A 23474-nucleotide genomic window follows, 5' to 3' on the forward strand; every position below is an offset into this window, starting at 1 on the left:
GCTGGTGGTTCAAACCCACCAGCCACTCCTCAGAAGGAAGGCTGGGCAATCCTACTTCTGTAGTGATACTGCCTCAGAAACCCAAGGAGGGGTTGCTACGAGTTGGGACCAACTCGACGGCACATAGCAATGACAACCACCACTCAGGAATCTCCAAGCCGTCTGTTGCTGCCAGACCGCAACTCCATGTGTCTCCTTTTTTGGTATTTTCACGTAAATTCTTCTGCTAGTTGGGGTTTAGTCCACTTTTGTATCTTTCCCTTCAAGGCTCAGGGGTCCAAGATTATCTTCTGTGTCTGTTAATTCATTTCCGTTTTCTTAGTTGAAGAGGGTCTGTGCAGTCCTTCTGCCTAGTCCGCCATCTTGCCAGAACTCTTCATTTTCTTTATGTTGCGATATAATCCATACTGAGATTGTAGTCTTTAATCTTCATCAGTAACTGCTTCAAGTCATGGTCACTTTCAGCAAGCAAAATTGTGTCGTCTCCATATTGCAGGTTATTTTAAAAAGTGCTTAGCATTGTTAATAAACGTTAGGTATTATTGTTAACATTCCTGTGTCTCACTTCTTCTTTCCACTTCAGATGGTTCCAGACCTTGATCCACCTGTTAAAAGGCAACATTGGCACAGGACTTCTGGGGCTGCCTTTGGCAGTGAAAAATGCAGGCATCTTGGTAAGGATCTTCATCAGTGGAAGGAATTGTGGTGATAAATTACAGATTATTTTGGTTTTGTTTTCATTTAAAACATTTTAAGATGGAAAAGTTTTTTTTTTTTTTTTAAATGCAGTTTAGAAAAAGCAAAATTCAGATATACATTCATCTGAAGGTATTTATTGAGGGCTTCCTTTGTGCCTAGCACTGTTCTAGAATCTTAGAATATCTCTCAATGAACAAAATAGGCAAAGATTCCTGCCCTCACGGAGCTCACTATGTTCAGGAAGAATGTACTTAAAATGACTCAAGTAGTTTCCCTCGGTAATACTAACTAATGGTTTAGTAACAGTAGTCTGTCTGCTTTATACACAGTCCTTCCAGGCCCCATCCCTAAATGGCCAACTCTGAGAATCTTACTATGGCTTTTTATGATTCACTCCCAATAGTACCATTCCGGTTTCTCCTAAGACTGGGACATAGCTCAGAGATTTGAATAGCCCTTAACCTTAATGTTAATCAAGCATCTTTATTGGTCTGGCATTGCTCTAAAGACAGCGTTCCCCTTCCATCGCACATGCCTCAACCTACTCTTCTTCCCGAGAGTCACAGGAGCCTTCCATTCTGCTGATTTGCAGCACCGTCTCATAACAGACATATCTTGAAGGCATGCTAGGGTTCAGATAGTGCCCATCTCACAGAGCTAAATCTCCATGATCCCATTTCACTTTCTAGTGCTATGCCAGAAGGAGCCCTGGTGGTGCAGTGGTTAAGCGCTCGGCTGCTGACTGAAAGGTTGGGAGTTCAAACCAGCCAGCTGCTCTGTAGGAGAAAAGCCCTGAGGATGTGCTTCTGTAAAGATTACAGACTAGGAAACTCTCTGAGACACTTCCACTCTGTCTTACAAGGTTGCTATGAGTCGGAATCAACTCGCCAGCACCTAACAATAATAACAATGCTGAGCCAGAAACTCTGTCTCTAGAAAATGTCTTAGTAGCATTTTAATCGCTTGCAAATTCAGTCTCTCTTGGGCTCACTTCTAATCCTACCTGCCTGTCTCTCCCCTTCTTTTCTGCAACACCTGTCCCCAGATGGGTCCCCTCAGCCTGCTGGTGATAGGCATCGTGGCCGTGCACTGCATGGGTATCCTGGTGAAATGTGCGCACCATTTCTGCCACAGGTGAGAGTCGTCTGAGCCACCATCCCAGCAACAAATAGTCCTTCTGGGCTCAGTCACTAACACTGGAAGTGACCATTTATGCAGCTCACTCATCCTCTGCACACTAGCTGAAGATGGCTGCTCATTATTGCGGCACTGCCTTCCCCTGGTTGTTCTTGTCTTCTTTTATAGCTCCAGAAGATAGAGACCACATTCTAATTTGTTCTGCCTTGTAATACTTACATTGAAATGATTCTACCAGATGGTTGTTAATTATAACGAAAGTAACTGCTGTTGACTTAACACCTCGGATCCTTGAACGCATTAGATACAGGACTCAGAGTGGTATCTCCAGGGTGACAGGGGACTGTCCTGTTTATTCTCTCATCTTACCACACACTAACCCACACACTCTGCCCTTCCTCTCTCCCTCCCCTTCTCCCAGACTGAACAAACCCTTTGTGGACTATGGGGATACAGTGATGTATGGACTAGAATCTAGCCCCATCTCCTGGCTACGGAACCACTCCCACTGGGGAAGGTAACTGGTTTCCTCTTTCATTTCAACTGAGCTTTCCAGTGCGGAGGCCTTCAGATAGGGAGGTAAGATGTAGGAGACAGTATATGTAATGGTGGAAAATGCATTGTTTGGGGAATAGGACTTAATGTTCTAGCTCAGCTCTGCTGGTGATAAGCTGTGTAATTGCTCCCTTCTCTGGGCCTCAGTTTCCTCATCAATAAAATGAAGAGCCTGGCCTGAAGACTCTCTAAGGACACAAAACAATTCTAGGTGTAGGGAGGGGAGGATTACCTGAGGTAAAATATTGGTCCCTGCCCTCCAGGGTTTTGTAGTCTATGTGTAAGGATAAAGCTGTGTGGGAGCTAGGGAACTATACAAGAGATCAGTCATAGTGTATACCAACAAGAAGAGAGTATCAGGAGATAGACGTGCAGCCCAGGCTCTCAGAGCAGGAGGCACTTTAACGATTATCTTGTCCCACTGTACTAGATGAGAGGTGCACATGGTAGGTGCTTAAGGGTGGGACTGCTGGACAGGAGAAGGAAAGGCTTCCAGGAGGAGTTGAGCTGGAACAAGATAGAGCAAGGGCTTTGTTAGGTAAAGTGACATTTCAGGAGGTGGAGAATATGTGGAAATTTCTTCTGTGGTAGTTTTTCTGTTACCTAGAGGGAAATCGTCTACTTTTTGATTCTTATTTGAAAAAATAATATATTTAGTTTGAGAGAATTAATATCAAAGGCTGAATCCTTTTTTTTTTCTTTAAATTAAATCACATTAAAACTATGTTTCTAAAGAAGTTAATTTTTGTAGTCGTAGAAAATACTTTTACCTTCCCTTATAGTGATGCAGTTTACATACTTCTTTCAGCAAAATTATTTTCTTTGACTGGGAGAAGCCAGATTGCCAGTGACCACCTCAGACTGATCAGTTAGTTAATTGATCACCCTTCCTCCCTCCCACCCTCCCTCCACCTTCCCCTCCTTCCTTTTCTTCTTTCCTTTGTCCCTCCTTCCTTCCCTCCTTCCCACCCTTTAATAAAATGTAATCGTGGTTAGGGGAAAAAAAAAATTCAAACAAGATGAAAGGACATAAAATGAAAGTAAATGCCAGTCACAGTTACATGCATATCCTTTTGGAATTATCTGTACATAAAGAAACATATACATGTTCTTAATTTTTTTTAACACAAATTGACATACTGTGCATACTGTTTTGAGACTTGCTTTTTTTCGCTTAAATGTTTTAGACATTCTTTTCTATCAGCACATAGAGATTTAACTTATTCTTTTTAATGGCTGTATAATGTTCCATTTAAGAATAGTCTATAATTTAATCATTTTCCTTTTGATGGCCCTTTAGGTTGTTACCAGCTGTTGTAATAACAGTGCTTCAGCCAGCAATCTATTTTGGTATATCTGTTTCTGTGTACTTATGTGAGAGTAGGTTGACTCTTGAATCTCAGTTATAGAAAGAGACAGGGAATGGGTCCACTTCTGGTCTCTTACATGGAGGGCTCCCAGTAGCTTTAGAAAAGTAGATGCGATGGGACAGGTGGGCAGGTGGATAGGGAGGAGGCCGAGGGGCTTGGGAGTGATCCTGGTGTTTGTACTATGCTCTGCTTGTCCAAGTCTTGGGATTTCCTGACTTTAGTAGCATTCTAGACAAGAAGCCAGGAAAGGGTCCTCAGAAACCACACAGATAACGTCTCCTTCACCTTTCTCTGAAACTTTTAGACTGGTAGCACTGAGCACAGTTTCTCTACCAGGGCATGCTTATCCATGTCACCCGGTGGGAAGGGTCTTTGATGACTTGGGTAAAAGCACTGTTATAAACACTTTTCCCTCTGGAAGTCTTGGTTTTAATATAATGATCTTTGTATTCCTTCCTTCTCATCTTCAGGCACATTGTGGACTTCTTCTTGATTGTCACTCAGCTGGGATTTTGCTGTGTGTATTTTGTATTCCTGGCTGACAACTTTAAACAGGTAGGGTCCAGATAAAGAAAGAGAGAATGGCAAGAGATGAGTGGAATTTCAGTTTAGAATTCCAGTTTAAATTAACAGAAGAATTAAGATTTTAACACTTTATATAGAACAGTGTCTTTTGCTCGGTTCTCATCTAAAGACCTAGGGCTTAGAGAAATCTCAAGATGTCTTGTTCATCCTCCTGTCTTTACGTAGATTAAATCAAACCCACTGCAGACAGTTGGTTTGCTGATGATACTCATGAAGCTCTCCAAACAAAGTTCACTGACCACAGACTTCTGTGAGGCCTGTTCCGTACATTGGGGCCTCAGTCAAGAATTTCATCCAGTGAGAGGCCTTTGTTGTTTGAAAGGCTTTGACTCTTTTTCCCTCTTTCCCTCATTGTAGGTGATAGAAGCAGCCAATGGGACCACCAACAACTGCCACAACAATGAGACAGTAATTCTGACCCCCACCATGGACTCACGACTCTACATGCTCAGCTTCCTGCCTTTCCTGGTGCTGCTGGTTTTCGTCAGGAACCTCCGAGCCCTGTCCATCTTCTCCTTGTTGGCCAACATCACCATGCTGGTCAGCCTGGTCATGATCTACCAGTTCATTGTGCAGGTAGGAGCCCAGATTCTTCCCCTGTGCACCCCCCCCCCACTTTAAATAATCAAAGGGACAAAGAAAACAATTATAACATAGATAGGTATCTGTTACTTATGTGTTAATATTTGGGTTAGGATTTCTCCACGTTGGCACTGTTTTGGCCGCATGAGTCTTTGTTATGGGGGCTTTCCTGTGCACTGTAGGATGTTTAGCGGCATCCCTGGTCTCTATCATTAGAGCTAGTAGCACCCTCCACCAACTGTGACAACCAAAAGTGTTTCTAGATATTGCCAAGTGCTCCCAGAGGGGCAGAATCACCCCCATTGAAATCACTGATTTAGACTTTTTCTGATTAAATAGTTAATGCATTATTGTTGTATAAACTTGGAAAATTGAGAAGAATATTGAAGATAACAGAGCTCTGGTGGCTCAGTGCCTAAAGCCTTTGACTGCTAACCAGAGGGTTGGCAGTTCAACCCAGCAGCCACCTGGCAGAAGGAAGACAGTACTTTAAAACTGTTTACTGATTTTATGTATAGCCCCTCTGCCAGTATGTGAGAGTGTCTGTTTTCCTGTCCTGGTCAACACTGGGTGTGTCAATCTGTTTCATTCTGGTCACTCTGACAGCTAACAGCACCTCATTTCCATGCAGTCTGCTTTGCAGCGAGCCAGTTACTCCCTGATGTGGTTTCTAGGAGAGCGACAGGTCATAAAAAGCAGAGACTTCTGTACTGAGGAAATGATATAATGAACTAGGATAACATTGTACTCAGTGGGCATTTACTGATTTTTCCTTATCATGGTCAGTCATCTGGGTGGCAGATTTTGACTCTTCTTCAGAAGTATTTTTAGAAGCATTAAATACATGTTTTATTTTGGGGGGAGGGAATGGGAGAAAGGCCTGTGAATGCCAGCCATTTGGTTAGCAGCCAAATGCGTTAACCCTTAAACACCCAGGGACTTCCCTTTAGAGTACCTCACCCCCCCAAAAAAAACCACCAAACCCACTGCCATTAGGTCAATTCCAACTCACAGTAACCCTATAAGAAAGAGTAAGGAGCTCTGGTAGCATAGTGCCTGAGGCACTTGACTGCCATCCAGAAGGCTGGCGGTTCAACTCCTCGAAAGGAAGGTTGGGCAATCTACTTCCGTAGTGATACTGCCTCAGAAACCCAAGGAGGGTTCGCTATGAGTCGGGACCCACTCGACGGCACATAACAACAACAACAACAGGACAGAGTAGAACTGCCTCATAGGGTTTCCAAAGCTGTAAATCTTTATGGAAGCAGACTGCCCCATATTTCTCCCATGGAGCAGCTAGTCAATTCAAACCACCGATGTTATGGTTAGCAATCGAGCACTAAACCACTGCACCACCAGAGCTCCTAGATTATAGTAGAGTTGTTTTGAAGTCTTTCAAAGAGTAACCTACACCCACTCCTACCCCCCAAAAAAAGTGAAAGGTAGCCTCCATGCAAAAGTTAATAATAGATTCCTTTTTGTTCACCTAATATTATTCTCTGGTAGCGCAGTGCCTAAGGCACTTGACTGCTAACCAGAAGGCTGGCGGTTCAAACCCACCAGCAACTCCTCGGAAGGAAGGTTGGGAAATATATTTCCATAGTGATACTGCGTGGGAAACCCAAGGAGGAGTCACTATGAGACAGGTCTGACTCGATGGCACATAACAACAACAATATTATCCTGCCACACTCATATTTATATTGCCCTACATATATCATATTGTAATCTTGTGCTGTATTTACAATAAACACTGATATAGTTAAGTCCATTTTAAGACATTTTGAAAGGTAGATTTAAAAACAAATTTGTTTTCATCAAAGTGATTTATGCACACAGTTTAAAAAGCCAAATTCTAAAAGGACGACAGCCTCTGCACTGCCCTCCCATGGCCATGCTGCTCCTCCAAGGCCACCTGCCAGTGGTAAGAGTTGTTCACTGGTGAGCTGAGGAGGATCTGTGACTGAGCTTCCTTGCTTGTACCACACTGCATTGTGCCCGCAGTTAGCAATTACCTTGTTTGTTTTTTTTTTAATTTGCTTGATGTTTTTTAATGTTCCTTTTGCTATTTCTTAAAATGTTCCATGTGTCTATTACTAGTATTTTTCAGGTGTGTAGACTCATTGATGGAAACAAAAAAAGAGAAAAGACAAAGAGCTAATCTAAAAATCCACTACTTTTTTTCAGCTTTATTTTGTGGAGTGTTTATTTAATTGTCCTCATAGTGAACATATAAATTATTAAAAATACATATATATATATTTTTCAGTATTATTGAATAAATAGGTTTTTCATGTCCTTTCTAGTTATTCCAATTTTTACTTTTTTAAGAGTACACAATATTCCATAGTACAGTTGAGGTTTGGTAATTACTGAGCCATTCACTTGTTTGGGAGCATTCAAGTTGTTTTCAGTAACTTTGTTAAACTTTTTATTTTTTTTTTTTTTCCCTACTAGTAAAATAATGTGCCTAGGAGCTCTGCTAGCGTAGTGCCTAAGGCACTTGACTGCTAACCAGAAGGCCGGTGGTTCAAACCCACCAGCCACTCCTCGGAAGGAAGGTTGAGTAATCTACTTCTGTAGTGATACTGCCTCAGAAACCCAAAAGAGGGGTCACTGTGAATCAGGTTTGTCTCAATGGCACATAACCACAACAAAATAATGTGACTATTTTACCAAGTTCTAACATTTATGTTTTTTGCAGGGTTTTGAACTGGTTCAACCCAGTTCAGTCATGACTGAAGAAGCGACAGCAGAATGGACCTGAGTTTTTAAAATGTGTTTGAACTGAAATGCTAAGTGGAATGGGAAAAATTACATTCCAAAGCTCTGCTAAAACCTTAGTCTCCCTCTTAGGCAGCAAGGGCAGCATGCATGTTGCCTGGCAACCAAATCTATTGACCAACTGAGTGGAAATCGGGCCGACCAGTCTCAAAAATGGCTGTCAATGGTGCTTCTCTCCACAGTCCTGGCAATAATCCATGGTCAAGAATCAGGCTCCTGAAAGGGCTCAGGATGTCTCTTCTGAGTATCCTATTTTTGTCTAGTGATTTTTCTCGTTATTGTTAGCATTCCAGATCACTTAAATTTTAAAAATTTGTCAATTTTAAAAAAATGTCATCTGTTCCTGTTTTGCTTTGTCATTCATGATGGAATTGGTACAAATCAGTTGAACCATTGGACAGTCTTTCACCAAAGCAAATAGGATTTTCTCAGCCTGAAAAAAGTACAAAGCTTTTATGCTTCCAATTCATATGTCCGGTATCATACTTTCCCTTTTCAGAGAATCTTGGATCTACAAAAAGGTATGACGTCTCTGATTTGAGGTTCAAATTTCTTTATAGCTTTTGGTTTTCTTTTCTGTTTTCTTTCTTTCAGAGCATCCCAAACCCCAGTCACCTCCCCTTGGTGGCACCCTGGAATACCTACCCTCTTTTCTTTGGCACGGCCATTTTTGCATTTGAAGGCATTGGCATGGTAAGATTTGCACTATAATTTGAGCCTGAGTGTTCTCTGGTGCCCTTAGTGTTCTAGAAGTCTGCTTCAAGGAATGCTAAGGAAATGCTGTTAGAAATTATCTTCTGAGACTTTCTGGCCAATTAGGGAACAATGTTGTAGGAATTTCTATTGATATTTTCCAAGTTTTGAAGATAAAGTATGTAATTTTTAAATGTTTACATTGAAAACCCCTCCAGTGCACACTTATATGTGCATGGCAATTAGAAATGCAGAGTCCTGAGTCAGACTGACTTGGGTGTAAGTCCTGGCTCTGCCATTAGCTTATGAAACCTTGGGCAAGGCCTAAACCTCTCTGAGTTTTCATTGCTTCTGAAAAGTGGGCTTAATAATTTAGTTGCTAGGATTAAATGAGATGATACATATAAAGTGCTTTGCATAGTCCTTGACACATGGTAGTTCTGGTGGTGTAGTGCCTAGGGCATTGGACACATGAAAGCTCTGGTGGCATAGTGCCTAAGGCATTTGACTGCTAACCAGAAGGCTGGCAGTTCAAACCCACCAGCCACTCCTCGGAAGGAAGGTTGGGCAATCTATTTCTGTAGTGATACCACCTCGGAAACCTAAGGAGGGGTCGCTATGAGTCAGATTCAACTCAACGGTAGTGAGTTTGGTTTTGGTTTTGGTTTTGGGTTATTAAAATATTATTAACTGAGTTATTCAATCAATAAACATGAATAATTCCTCTGTCATGGAACATTGGTGTTGTGTATTTTCTATGTGTAAATGAGTCACCTTTGCTCCTGGCTCAGCTTCCCCCCATTGTTGCTGTGACCTCACCTAATTCTTCTCCTAAAGAGAGGAATGTGCCACTCAATTGTACCTAATTTAATTTATATTTTTCATAATGAAGGTCCAGAATTATTCTCTGAGGAAAATTGTTAGTTCTGGTGACCGAGGACTGAGGAAATGGGAAGAACCTTCTCCTTCCATGGCATTCCTTTCTTTCCTTGTTTGACTTCCCTATTGCCTTTCATACTTTTACAAAAACCTAGAAGCTGGACTTTTTTTTTCTGTCAGAATCCTGAGGAATCACCCTGGTGTACTTAAGGAATGTGGTAAGGCTCTGACATCCTAGAGGAGGCTTTCTAAGTAAACTATCACCCTTCGGTCATGATTGAGTACAAATCATTCTTCCTCTGTGCTCTTTCTGGGGCTTCTCTTTGCCCTCAGAGAGTGCTTCACCCTGATGCACACACATAGTTGGGTTCCTTGCTGCTGGGGTGGAGACCTGAGTGGGCCTGTATTTTAACAGTGAGAAGCAAAGTCCCAAGTACTTAGGGCTTAAACAGTGTATGTGGGAAGATGTCAGAGATCCTGTGTTTTTAAGGAATGTGGTACTAAATTTATCAGTTTTCCTGTGCAGAAGTTGTTCTTTGCTTCATTTCATTAGCCATGGCTTGGATACAGTCATTACGTAAACATAATTATCTCTTCTTTTAAGACTTCTTTGTGTTTTCTATTTTTACTATAGGAGGGAACATTGCTAATTGGAACCTTAGATTTGGATTGAAGTATTTTCAGTGGGTCAGGGTAAGGGGCCCAGCTGCTGATGGTGTGTTCATCATGTCCTTTGGGTATTGATGCTGCTGCTCTAGGTCTGACAGAACATAGAGGACATGGGCTCCCTGCCCTCTGTTTCTTTATACTCTTGATGTGAAGGAAACTGAAGGATAAGTATAGAAACTTCTAGTTGATGAGGATTAAGTGATGCCTAAGATCCCTGAACTGGTGTGGGGGTGGGGGAGGCCCTGAGGGCCAATGGCAATGGGAGAGTTATGGTACCCCTTGAATCCTCGTGCCAGCTGTGTGCAGGGCTGTGTGGCTGGCATAGAGCACTCTCCTTCACAGCTGCAGACACTCAAAGAAAATGATGTAATGCCAATCTCAAAGGCAGTCTGTGGGGTAGACATTGCACTGTGTTGCTTTTCCTTGTCAGCTGTACCAGAGCCAGTTGGTAGCACTTGTGAACATAATCATGGTCATACCTGCCATTTGCTTTGTTCCTAAATGAGCTCATCTTTATAAGAGGGCCTTTTTTAGCATAGTGCCTAAGGCACTTGACTGCTAACCAGAAGGCTGGTGGTTCAAACACACCAGCCACTCCTCGGAAGCAAGATTGGGCAATCTACTTCAGTAGAGACACTGCTTCAGAAACCCAAGGAATGGTTGCTATGAATCAGAAATGACTGGACAGAAGTAAGTTTGGTTTTTGAGGTTTTTTTTTCCTTGCCTAAGGAGTTTAGGAGCTCTGGTAGCATAGTGCCCTAAAGCATTTGACTGCTAACCAGAAGACTAGTGGTTCAAACCTACCAGCCACCCCTCAGAAGGAAAGTTGGGCAATCTACTTCCATAGTGATAACTGCCTTGGAAACCCAAGGAGGAGTTGCTATGAGTCAGGTCTGACTTGAGGGCACACAACAACAACAACAACAACAAGGACTTTTGGTGGCTCAGTGGTTAAGGTATTTGGCTGCTAACCAAAAGGTCGGCAGTTCAAACCCCCAGCTGTTCTGCTGGTGAAAGATGCTGCTGTAGAGATTTATAGCCATGGAAGCCCAATGGGGCAGTTCTCCTTTGTCTTATAGGGTCATTATGAATTGGAATCAACTTGATGGCAATGGATTGGGTTTTTGTTTGTTTCTTTGCTAGGAACCCTGGTAGTGTGGTGGTTAAAGTGGTTGGCTGCTAACTAAAAGGTTAGGGATTCGAACTTACTAGCTGCTCCACAGGAGAAAGATGAGGCAGTCTGCTTCTGTGAAGATTTACGGCCTTGGAAACCCTAGGAGCAAGTCTACCCTGTCTTGTAGGGTTGCTATGAATCCGAATTGTCTCAATATCAATGAGTTTGGTTTGCTTTGTGTTTTTCTTGCGCTAAAGTTAAAGAATGTCCTTTGTTATGAGGAAGGAAGCAGCAAGCCTCAGTGGTTTGAAATAGGACTCTGGAAATGAGGCTTTGTTATGGACCTGAGTCAGACATGACTATTAAGTCATGCCACCTCCCCACCTCAGTTTTTCTAACTCAGAGATTTAACATGTCTCCCCTGGTGCCTGCCTTTACTGAGGGAAGGGCACTGTTTCTGGGAACTACAGTGGCACTTTTCCCCGACTTGCCTTTCTCACTCTTTGGATGGGTTTGCAGGGAGCTGTTATCTCAGTTGGGTTCAGCCAGCCTGTGCCATCACAGCGTCCTGTTCCCATTCAAGCCTGATGGGCATGGTGAGAGAGGTTGCCATGCAACTGACTGATAGAGCAAAGATCACCCCCAACTGACAGGGCTCCTACAGCAGGAGAACAGCTCACTGACCTGGCCAGGAGCAGGCCTGTCCTTCCCACCTTTATGTCTCAAGACTTCTGGGCTCAGACAGTGGGCTCCAGGGCCTTCTCTAGCTCCTGGGAGAATAAGTTCTAATGAAGCAACTTTTGTTTGGTTGTTGGTAAAGGACACAGATTTGCTTTTGACGATACACTGGGAATAAAGAAGTTACTTTTTTCTGAGGATATTAATATTTTTTTGTTCGCTATTAATTTTGCTTTTTTTTTTTTTTTTTAATGTGCTTTCTCTCCTGTCTTACTACTCTCTCATAGGTTCTGCCCCTGGAAAACAAAATGAAGGATCCTCAGAAATTCCCCTTCATCCTGTATGGGGGGATGGCCATCATCACTGCCCTGTACATCAGCTTGGGGTGCCTGGGGTACCTGCAATTTGGACCTCACATCCAAGGCAGCATAACCCTCAACCTGCCCAACTGCTGGTATGTGGGAATGGATGAAAGGATGCTTGGAAACGCTTCAGAGTTTTTTAAAAAGGGATGGATCCTAATGTGGATTCTTCCTCCGAAATATCTCTTATTTAAAATTTTGTTATTGTTGTTGAAAATATACACGGCAAAACATACACCAATTCAGGGACAGTTCTACTCTGTCCTATAGGGTCACTGTAAGTCAGAATTGATGGCAATGGGTTTTGGACAGCTGGACAGATTTGAAGTACTTAATGGATTGACAATGCTTGGCAATACACAGTGTCCTTAAAAAAAATTACTTGATAAGTAGACAAGATATTTAGATGAACTTGTGGTCATTGTAAGTCTGCCTCTATACACCAAAGTAGGCCATTTTAATGGTTTTAAACCAAATACCAGATAACTAACGTTGTTTCTTTAAGAGGATATGGTGAAATATTCTAATGTGAAAAAAAAAATCCACCAGTTCAACAACTTCTACATGTACACTTCAGTGACACTGATTAGTCTTTAAGTTGTTCAACCATTCTTACTCCCTATTTCCGAATTGTCTTCCCTCGTTGACATACACTCACTGCTCCCTAAGCCTCCTTTCTAACCTTTTGAGTTGCTACTGTCAATTTGATCCCATATAGATATCTAATTGTCTCCTAAATCAGCCTACTTCACGCTAGCCTACTGCTATAACTAGCCCCTATGCCCCCACCATCCCTCACTGCTGCCCACCTGCCCGCCTGCTGACTGGTCTCCATGCCTAAGTCTTACTCTTTCCCTAACTCTGTTCTCCACCTTGCTGCCCTCAATCCAATCATGCATTCCCTTGTTAAACCTCAAAAACTTGCCTGTGCTCCTAAGATAAAAACAAAACCCTTAACACAGCTGCCAAGGCCTTTCCTCCTCTAGTGCTCTCCCCACATAAATCCTACTCAGCCAGGAGGGCTTAGCATAGCTTAGTTTATTCTTTTTGAGAAACTTCCTCTTGATATGCCATCCCTGCATCTTCAAGTCTAGGTTAAATGCCCCTGCTTTGTACTCCCACAGCACCCTGTACTCACCTATCCTCATTTTTACTCCACTGTGTTGTGAGTGCCTGCTTACTTGTATTGTGTTGTTGTTGTTGTTGTTATATGCCGTCGATTATTGTAACCTCCCTAAACTGTAAGCCCTGTGAGGGCAGGAACAGTCTTGTTCACCTTGTATCCCAGTGTCTTGTGCAATGCCTGGCACAAGATACTTACCTCAAGAATGAGTTGTGAATGATAAGGAGGACTACACCTGTGAAGCATTTTATAGATGAAGCAACATTATCAGGAGGCAGCTTCCACATTCTAGCTGTGTGGCTTTGGACCAGTCATTTGGCCTCTCACTGCCTTAATTCTCTCTTCTGGGAACCAGGTATAATTATTTCATCCCCCCAAGATTGTGATGAAGACCAAATGATATGCATGAGAAAGAATGTTGTGATGCCATATAGGTGTATGGATAAGCATGGTGCTGCCTTGAATTTGACTCTGTGTTAGATGCACTAATTCTCATGGAGGCTGATGCTGAATCCTTTAGATACAGCTAAGTGATAAGCCACTTCTCCCTGGAAATTCTGATCCTGGAATGCACTTATCCAGTGAATTCGCTTTAAACTAGTCCAGATAGGTGGGGAGAGAGGAGACAAAATCTGCATCTGGCGACCAGCATCTGCTGTCTCTCGCCCTTGGCAGTCGCAGGCCTGATTTTAAGGAGAGAGCATCTCATGGTGGATTAGGGCTATGGGGAGCCTTTTGTACCTCACTCTCAGTAACTGTTGGTTGATGTGTTGTAGGGAAACACTGAGACACGCTAAAATACTTCCTAAAATGGTAGCTGTCATAGGGTGTGTCTTAAGGAACAATTCTGTTTTGAAGGTAGTATTTCACTGTGGAGAGGAGCTGTTAGGAGTCACTGAGAAGCTTGCTGACTGCCCTGAGGGTCAGAACCACCTTTCAGTGCAGCCTCAGTGATCTGCGTGGTTTGGTTTTCAGAGCTCTGATTAGTAAAACCATGGGCGAAGACAGACTGAAAAAATTGAGGAAAATATTTGTGTGGTATACCAACCTTTAGCCCAGGATGCCCTCATCAGCAGGGGCTTACAGACTAAGTTTGCTACATGGCCAGACAAGAGAAAGTCCCGAAACGGGCCATCATTTTCAGAAACAGCCATTCGCTCTCCTTCTGGTGCCTGTTTTTCAATTTCAAAGTGCTCCTGCCTTTCAAGAAGGACAGTCAGGTGTCACCATTCCCCAGAAAATAAATGGATCGGGAGCAGCAGAAGCAGCCCACGTATCCTGAAGCCGTAGCTGAGCATCTGTCTTCTTTCCTCTGACACCCAAACACAGCTGCCCTAGTTGTTCTCCCAGAGTGTGATTTATTTGGCTGTCCCTGCAGATGACTATCCCGACTCTAGACTCCACAGCACAACAGAAGGCTCTAGTGATGTGCTGAATCTAATTATAAAGTCGCCAGCTGGTTTCTCCAAAGAGTTTTTATTATCTGTTCCTGGAGCAAGTAAAACCTTTTGATCAAACTCAACCTTTCCCATGGTGTTCTCCTGACTAGTGAGAATGGTTAATGAGCTCAGCTGCTAACCAAAAGGCTGGAGGTTTGCATCCACCTTGAGGCCTCTGAAGAAAGGCTTGGTGATCTACTTCCTAAACACCAGCCATTGAAAACCCTATGGAGCACAGTTCTACTCTGACACAAAGTGGGTCACTGTGAGTCGAAATCGACTCCACGGCAGCTGGTAAGGGGTCTCTTGCTCATATCATAAGAACATCTAATCTCAATCACAGAGAAACTCAATGCACATAATGCACAAAATATAACGGCTACATTTAAATAGATTTCCAAAAGGAGAGAGCAGATGTTTTTCTCTGCTTAATTCATGAAGGTCTTATTTGAGGTGGCACTGTGCTTTGGAACAAAGTGTCCCTTCCCATTAATGTTCAAGTCAGATCTATAAGTACAGACCAATCACAGACATTTTTCTACTCTGCATAGTCCTAGGCACTGGGGTGATAATAGGAATATCCAATGGTGAGTCGGCAGCCTCCCTGGGAAGCTAGCTACACATGAAGGGATGGTAAGAAGGCATCTGTTGTTGTTGTTGTTATGCGTCATTGAGGCAGACCTGACTCATAGCGACCCCTCCTTGGGTTTCTGAGGCAGTATCACTATGGAAGTAGATTGCCCAACCTTCCTTCCGAGGAGTGGCTGGTGGGTTTGAATCACCAGCCTTCTGGTTAGCAGTCAAGTGCCTTAGGCACTACGTTACCAGAGCTCCCAAGGCAGCTGCAGTAGGATGAAAAGACGGATTCTGCTCCTTCTGCCATCTGACTTGGATATGAAAGAAGGGAGCACTGACTTAGATATGAAGGATATAAATAGTCTTGTCACACTTACATTTCACTTCTAATTTTTGTGTTTATAAAAGGATATATGCCTATGGTAAAGATTCTAATTGTTCAGAGGGTATACAGAGAAAATTAAGTTTCCATCCTCTTCCTTAGTCCCCAGTTCCATAACCGTCCATTTCTAAGACAACCAGCCATGTTACCAATTTCTTGTGTGTCCTTATGGAGATGTTCAGTATGTGTAAGAATGTAATAGTGTGTGCTGGGGGGCAGTTGTTTTCACTCTTTCCTTTTTTAGGCAAATGGTTGCACACTGTAGACAGTGTACTGCCCCTTAATTTTGTTCACTTAACTGTGTGTCATGGAGATCATTCCATAACAGCAGGTAGAGTTCTGTCACCTATTTGTAATATGCGTGGGAACACCATCACTTATTTAACCGCTTTCCTATTGATTAGCATTTAAGCTTTGTTCAGTCTTTCATACTTAAAGCTCCAATGAAGTATTTTGAATGTAAGTTTGTGTGCACATGTGCAAGTGTATCTTCAGGATACATTCCTAGACATGTGCGATTGAAACTGACGGCTATCACCAAATTGCAGTGGGATCAACGTGCACGATTTTCAGAGTGTCTTGGCTCTCTCTATAGGTTGTACCAGTCGGTCAAGCTGCTCTACTCCATTGGCATCTTTTTCACCTACGCCCTCCAGTTCTACGTCCCTGCAGAGATCATCATTCCCTTTTTTGTGTCTCGAGTACCAGAGCATTGTGAATTAGTCGTAGATCTATTTGTCCGCACGGTCCTGGTCTGCCTGACATGTGAGTAGAGACAACATAATTGCCTTATTTGTTTTTTTCCAAAGAAAGCCCAGTTCCTAACGCTTTCATAAGAGAAAGAGGCAGGGAAAGAAAGTGTATATGCTGTGGTGAAACTGCCTATACTGTGTGAACAGAAATCTTGGTCCATTATCTCGGTTGCAGGGCTAAGGTATAACCAGATGGTAGAAGTCATCTTAAGTGAATAAGGGAGCACTGGTGGTGTAGTGCCTAAGGCATTTGACTATTAACCAGAAAGCTGGTGGTTCAAACCCTCCAGCTACTCCTGGGCAATCTACTTCTGTAGAGATACTGCCTCGGAAACCCAAGGAGGGGTCGCTATGAGTTGAAATAGAATCAATGGCAGTGAGTTTAGTAGTTAAGCTGTCAGCTACTAACTGAAAGGTTTGTAGTTTTAACCCACCAGCCGCTCTATGGGAGAAAGATGTGGCAGTCTGCTTCTGTAAAGATTTATATCCTAGGAAATCCTATAAGGCAGTTGTACTCTGTCACATTGTGTCTCTACGAGTCAGAATCAACTAAATAGGGGTGGGTTTGGTGGGTTCTTTCTTTTTTTCTTTTGGTACTCCAAAAGGGAGTCCCTGAGTGGTTAACAGTTAACATGTTTGGCTCCTAACCAAAAAGTTGAAGATTTGCATCCACCCAGAAGCATGTTAGAATAAAGGATGATCTAATTTCAAAATACAGCAACCATCGAAAATCCTGTGGAGCCAGTTCTACTCTGAGTTTCATGAGAATTTTTTTTCAGTTTTTAGTTTTATTATGATTTGGGTGAAAGTTTATGGAGCAAATTCATTCTCCATACAACGTTTCATACACATTTTGTTTCATGACATTGATTGCAATCCCCATAATGTAACAGTTCTCTTCCCACTTCCTCCCTGTGGATACCTTTTCCTTGTGCCCTTCTTTCCTATGCATTCCTGCCCCCTGAGCCATGCAATCCCATGGATGATTGTTCTAAGGAGTGTACCTTCCTGGTGTAATCATTCACCCTATAGACCTGTCTATTGCTTGCCTGGAAGCCACAGGAGTGAGTTCAGTTCCAGGCCCAAAGGGTGACTAGGGGCCGTAGCCTCAGGGGTTTCACCAGTCTCTATCAGACCACTTAACTTAATCTTTTATGATTTTGACTTTTGTTCTACGTTTTTCTCCCACTCTATCCAAGATTCTGATCTCTTTCCAAGTGGTTGGCAGTGGTAGCCAAGTCACGTGGGGCTTTTTAATACTCTAAAGGTCAGGGAGATGAAGACAGGGTAGATACTGTATGTAATGTTGAGGAAATGGTGATAATTCAGAGTAAAGATATGCAATAACTATCCCATATAAAATAAAAGTCTAAGAGAGCCATCTTACCCATATCCTTAATGAATATAGGTACAGGTTTGTTTTGTCAAATAATTATTTTTCCAGTGTGCTAGTCTTTTCCCTGGGTATAATTTTGAGCCTTTCTCATACTGTCCCAGAAATTTTTTGATGTTTCCTTTTGCTAAATGTATATTTTAAAAAGTTTGTATGATTAATCTAGGTGTTTATCACTTTGCATTTTATGCCCCTTCCCTAATCCCAACCCAAGGAGTGTTTGTTGAGTTGAGAGACAGGGTGTCATCCTTTTTCACTATTGGTTAAAAAAAGAATTTTTTTTTTTTTTTTTAATAGCCTTTGTGGTAGAGTAGAGAACCCCTGGACTTATTGGTCTATAATATATAATTTAAATTTCTAAGAGATTTGTAGTTGCTTCCCAAATTGAAATATTTGAATCATAAATTTCTCTTTTCTGGCTCTGTGTAGCTTTATTTTCTTCAGGTTTTTTCTCTGGGGACAAGAACCTTTTTGCTTGTTGTATTGAGACTTCTCTGGGAATTTCCTTACTCAATCTGTGCTTCTGTCTTTACAATAAAGAAAAGGTGTCTGATTTTTTTTTTTAATTGGGTCAGTGTGGATTGTTTCAGGAATGAAAGATGTGAATGTTGTCTGCCATTTGCTCATAGTCTGGGAAATCAGAAATGGCTTTATGAGCTGACTTCTAGTGAGAGAAAGGCAGGCAAGAGGCCAACCTTTTCTTTCCATCCACTTGAGCAAAAAGTCAGTAGTGGACTAAGGCCTATCCTAGAATGAACCTCTTACAGCCACCTGCAACTCATATTTCTCATTTTACTTCAAGGATAGTGTGTGGGAGCCCAGTCTTCTGGACCTATGTGTGTAAAGAACTCACTGGAGGTCAGGAAGGGAGGGCCTTCCATACGCTTCTGATTAATCCTGGACAGCACTACTCTAAGGATTTCTTGGGGAGGAGGGTGGCCATCTCAGAGTTCCTAGCCCCAGAGAGGTGATCCCAATGAAGAATGTGGCTTCTGCTTTATAGCTTTTATTTGGCAGGCCTTCAGACCCTCTCCTAAATGAGCCTGTAGAAACAGCCCACTCTACAAGCCAACAAATCCAGTACCCAGGGTTGTCTGTAAAGGTAAGCTGCTTCTCCCAGAACGACTGAAAAGGAGGGGATGTGAGATACCTTTCTTTTCTAGTAAATTGCCTTAATGTTGTTGTTGTTGTTGTTATGTGCTGTCGAGTCAGACCCGACTCATAGTGACCCCTCCTTGGGTTTCTGAGGCAGTATCACTACAGAAGTAGGATTCCTTAATATTCACTGGCAAAATAGGATGCCTGGACTCTTGATTTTAATCCTGTCCTCTGCCTGCGGCTCTGGATGGATTGATTTGGATATGAATGTTTCCTACATGTATAGATTAACTCTGAGTGTTTAGGAGACAGCTTCTCTGTGTTCACAGTGTCTATATTCTATTCTTAGGACCCCAGTTCTTGAATCTAAAGGACATTGGGAGAAAGGATGGGGTGGCTCACATAATTCATTTTTCTCAAAGTGGTTCCTCTAGATAAAGTAGTTCTGTCTAGGTAAAATATTGTATAACTGATGACAGTCCTTTCTCTGTGCCCAGTAGGGTTGGAGCAGTAATGTGGGGCCTGATTGCTCCGTCTGCCCCATTTTCTCCTCAAGCCTGGCTTTGTCTCCAGGTAGCATATGGCTTGCTTTCTGCCAGGTGTCTCTGATTCATAGACCTTTTGTTATCCTTAGATGCCTCTTGATTTTTTGGTTGCTTTTCCTGGCTCTGCCTGTGGGCCTCATCTCCCTTCCACAGCATGATGCTCGAAAGACACTAGCTGCTTTTTGATCTTCAAGAGCACTGGTATTTCTTTCCCTTCTCCTATGATCTCCCACGATTTAGAGTTGCATCATCATCCTATTCAAGAAGGCAGCCCTTTCATCTCTGGCTTCTCTCACTGTCACTGGAGACTTTGAAGTCATTGTGGGATTTGTTAGAGGCATTCCAGTGTAGCACCACCTTAAAATGTATTTGTGCAAGTTCATTTTGTTCTTTTTCCTCTCTTCCTTCAGATCTTTCAGCATAAGGTTGATTGGTATAGGATTTTAGATTGTTTTCAATTAGGCCCATGAATTATCATTGCAGCTAGGGTCATCGCAGTTTCTAGAGTTTGTCTGTTCCTCACCTTTTCCTCCACTCCCTATCACCTTCCATCACCAAGGGGAGCAGGGAAATTTGGTCCAGTCTCATTTTTTTCCACTTGGAATTCAACTGTCTTACCACCACTCCTGGGGAGCTGTGGTAGCATAGTGGCTAAGACATTTGACTGCTAACCAGAAGGCTGGAGGTTCAAACCCACCAGCCACTCCTCGGAAGGAAGGTTGGGCAATCCTACTTCCGTAGTGATACTGCCTCGGAAACCCAAGGAGGGGTCGCTATGAATCGGGGCCGACTCAACGGCAAATAACAACAACGACAACAACCACTCCTATCCCCAAAGTTGACTGGTGTCTACTTCTTGGTGTTTCATTTTGGCCTGTTGGAGTGGAAGAGATGGGAGAATGAACATTTCATAGAATGGTGCTCATTTTGTTATGATTTCATGTGGGACATTATTTACTTCCAGGTCATGTGTTTTGAAATACAGACTTATCAGGTCCCCTATGTCCACAGCTTGTATAGAAAGAGAGGCTGGGAGAGACTGGCCCTACACTGGGGAGTCAGAAGATGTAGAATGAACGTTGCTGTTGTTAAATGCTGTCGAGTTGGCTCCAACTCTTAGTGAACCTGTGTACAACAGAATGAAACACTCCCTGATCCTGTGCCATCCTTACAATCCTTGCTGTACCTGAGCCTATCATTGTAGTCACTGTGTCAGTCCATCTCGTTGAAGGCCTTTCCCTTTTTCATTGACCCTCCACTTTACCAAACATGATATCCTTCTCCAGGGAATAGTCCCTTCTGACAACATGACCAAAGTAGGATGAATAGTTTCTTTGAATTCCTTGAGGCACTAATCTGTCCTTCAATGATTCCTACCACTTCTCTGTGGCATTTACCACGTGAGGCATTTTACTTCAGTTAGGTACAGAAAAGTTGGTGGTTTGAGTCCCACCCAGAGGCACCTTGGAAGAATGGCCGGGTGATCTCCTTTGAAAAGTCAGCCACGAAGCACAGTTCTACTCTGACACACACTGGGTAGCCATGAGTCAGAGTTGGTTTGTTTTTTTTTTAGATGCAAGAATTATAGAACTTGCAATAATAAGAATTTCAGCTTATTGTTGCAAATGTAATGACATCAAACCATAGCTATTAAGAGGCATGTTCAGACTAGAATGCACACAAAACATTCCAAGCAGCCAGACCCTGTAGAGCATGAAACTTCTGGATTCAAGCAGAGTGGCTTCTCAACACCTTTTAGCCTTTCACACTTGTCAGTCTTGGCAGCTACAGTGTAGAAGAGCAGCTTCAGTAATTGACTGTGTATCTGGAGTTCCCCCAGCAGTCCTCACTGGACCTCAGTTTCTTTATCTATGAAGTAAAAAAAAAAATCTGATCTCTAAGGTTTCTCTTAGGAGCATTGGTAGTGTAGTGCTTAAGGCACTTGACTGCTAACCTGAAGGCTGGTGGTTCAAACTCACCAGGCACTCCTTGGAAGGAAGGTTGGGCAATCTACTTCCATAGAGATACCACCTTGGAAACCCAAGGAGGGGTCGCTATGAGTCAGGTTTGACTCAACGGCACATAACAACAACAACAACACAAGGTTTCTTTCAACTCCATAGTTCTGTGTAACTAATTTGAGCCTGATTTAAAATTTATATAAAAATATTGCCCTAAAAAAGAAAATTAACATAAAACATTTAGGACTAAAAGAAGAAATGCCTTCTAATTCACGGGCATAACAAAATACGTATATTTTTTCATTTTACCTTCTATGTCTTAATTCTTGAGGGTACATTTTTTAAATAGATGCATCATAGTATACACATAACTTTGTTTTTTGCATTTTATTTAATATTATGAATCTACATATCTTTCATAAGTATTTTCCTAGCAGCATGATATTCCATTGTATTGTGGGGTCATATTTACTAAATTATTCCTATAATAGGAGCTCTGGTGGCATCCTATTATAGGAATAATTTAGTATAATTCCTATAATGTTGTCAGAAGGGACCAGTCTCTGGAGTAGGATATCATGCTTGGTAAAGTAGAAGGTCAGCAAAAAAAGGGAAGACCCTCATCAAAAGGGAGGACCTTCATCAAGATGGATTGACACAGTGGCTGCAATGATGGGCTCAAGCATAGTAAGAATTGTGAGGACAGCACAGGACGAGGTGGGTAGTGTTTCATTCTATTGAGCATAGTGCCGCTGTGGGTGGGAGCCAACTCAACATGTACCTGACAGAACAAACAAACATTCCTTTGATGTTGAACATGTGGATTGTTTTACTTTTGTATTACTTTGTTTATTTATACCCAAAACTAAACCTGTGTGTCAAGTTGTTTCTACCTCATTGCAACTCAATATGTTAAGGAGCAGACTGTTTCTCATGGGCTTTTTTGGTTTGTTTGTTTTTTTGTTGTAATCTTTCTGTTGTTGAGAATTTACATAGCAAAACATAACACCAATTCAACAATTTCTACATGTACCATTCAGTGACATTATGTTCATTGAATTGTACAACAATTCTCACCCTCCTTTTCTGAGTTGTTCCTCCCCATTAACATAAATTCACTGTCCCCTAAGGTTCCTATCTAATCTTTCAAATTACTATTGTCAGTTTGATCCCATATAAATAGTTCTTAAATGAGCATAATGCTCAAAGCAGACATTTTTTAATAGTTAAGTTAAATTACTGTTTGGGTTTAAGATTTAAGGAGATATTTTCGGTTCAAGGTTTAAAGATTATCTCAGGACAATACTTTCAGGGGTTCATCCAAACTTTATGGCTCCAGGAGGTCTGGAGTCTTTGAGAATTTTAAATTCTATTCTACATTTTCCCCCTTTTGATCCAGATTCTTCTCTAGAATCTTTGATCAAAATATTCGGTAATGGGGTTGGCTGTAATCTTTCCTGGAAGCAGATCTGCAGGCCTTGCTTTTATGGCACCTCCTGGGTGGGTTCAAACTGCCAACCTTGTTCCTTTATAGCCCCACCTAAATTAAATCATATATTCTGTCCAAAGCTATTGTTAATTTTGTTAACTTTAAAGACAGACTTGTAGACACTGAAGAGTAATTAATACAGAGGGGCTTATCATAATAAGATAGCAGAAGGAATTTCCGGACATGAGTGTAAGTGTATTTCTATTAAGTGTATGTTTGTTCTTTTATTGCTTTTTGCTTCTCTTGTGCATAATTCAGCTCCTTCCGTTGCTGGTCCAAAGCCACAGACTCCAGAATTCCAGTCAGTTCCTCCTTTGAGCATGACCGTTTGCCTCATGTTGCTTCAGTAGTTACAAGATCATATTTACAGTGTCTCTTCACCCAAAGGGAAAATGTGTGGTAATACCATTGGAGCCCTCTTGACTAATCATGTGGTCCAAGCCCAGTGATCCTCAGCCCCCCTTGCTGAGGCTTTGTAGTGGCTTTCAACTGCCACATGAGAATACTTGGTTTCCTTTCCAGCTCAGGGTTTTTGGGGAATGGAGAAGAGGGAGTGCTGGGAGGGGATGTGTCCAGTGGGCTGCTTCCTGAATCTTACCCCTTTTGTCT

General features: G+C 42.2%; 1 protein-coding gene across 1 annotated transcript in view; it reads left to right on the plus strand.

Annotated features, from left to right (window-relative positions):
- The window catches only part of LOC103199386 (proton-coupled amino acid transporter 1), a 42729-nt gene that overhangs the window by 13900 nt on the left and 5355 nt on the right, over nt 1-23474 (plus strand). The window contains exons 2-9 of the mRNA XM_007943658.1: nt 584-674; nt 1745-1833; nt 2258-2353; nt 4232-4316; nt 4704-4922; nt 8307-8405; nt 12033-12199; nt 16223-16392. Coding sequence (XP_007941849.1) covers nt 584-674; nt 1745-1833; nt 2258-2353; nt 4232-4316; nt 4704-4922; nt 8307-8405; nt 12033-12199; nt 16223-16392 — 1016 coding nt within the window. The remainder of the gene's footprint in view (nt 1-583; nt 675-1744; nt 1834-2257; nt 2354-4231; nt 4317-4703; nt 4923-8306; nt 8406-12032; nt 12200-16222; nt 16393-23474) is intronic.

This window comes from Orycteropus afer, unplaced genomic scaffold (assembly GCF_000298275.1).
Source record: "Orycteropus afer afer isolate SDZICR_OR568_19922 unplaced genomic scaffold, OryAfe1.0 scaffold00110, whole genome shotgun sequence".
NCBI classification, from domain to species: domain Eukaryota; kingdom Metazoa; phylum Chordata; class Mammalia; order Tubulidentata; family Orycteropodidae; genus Orycteropus; species Orycteropus afer.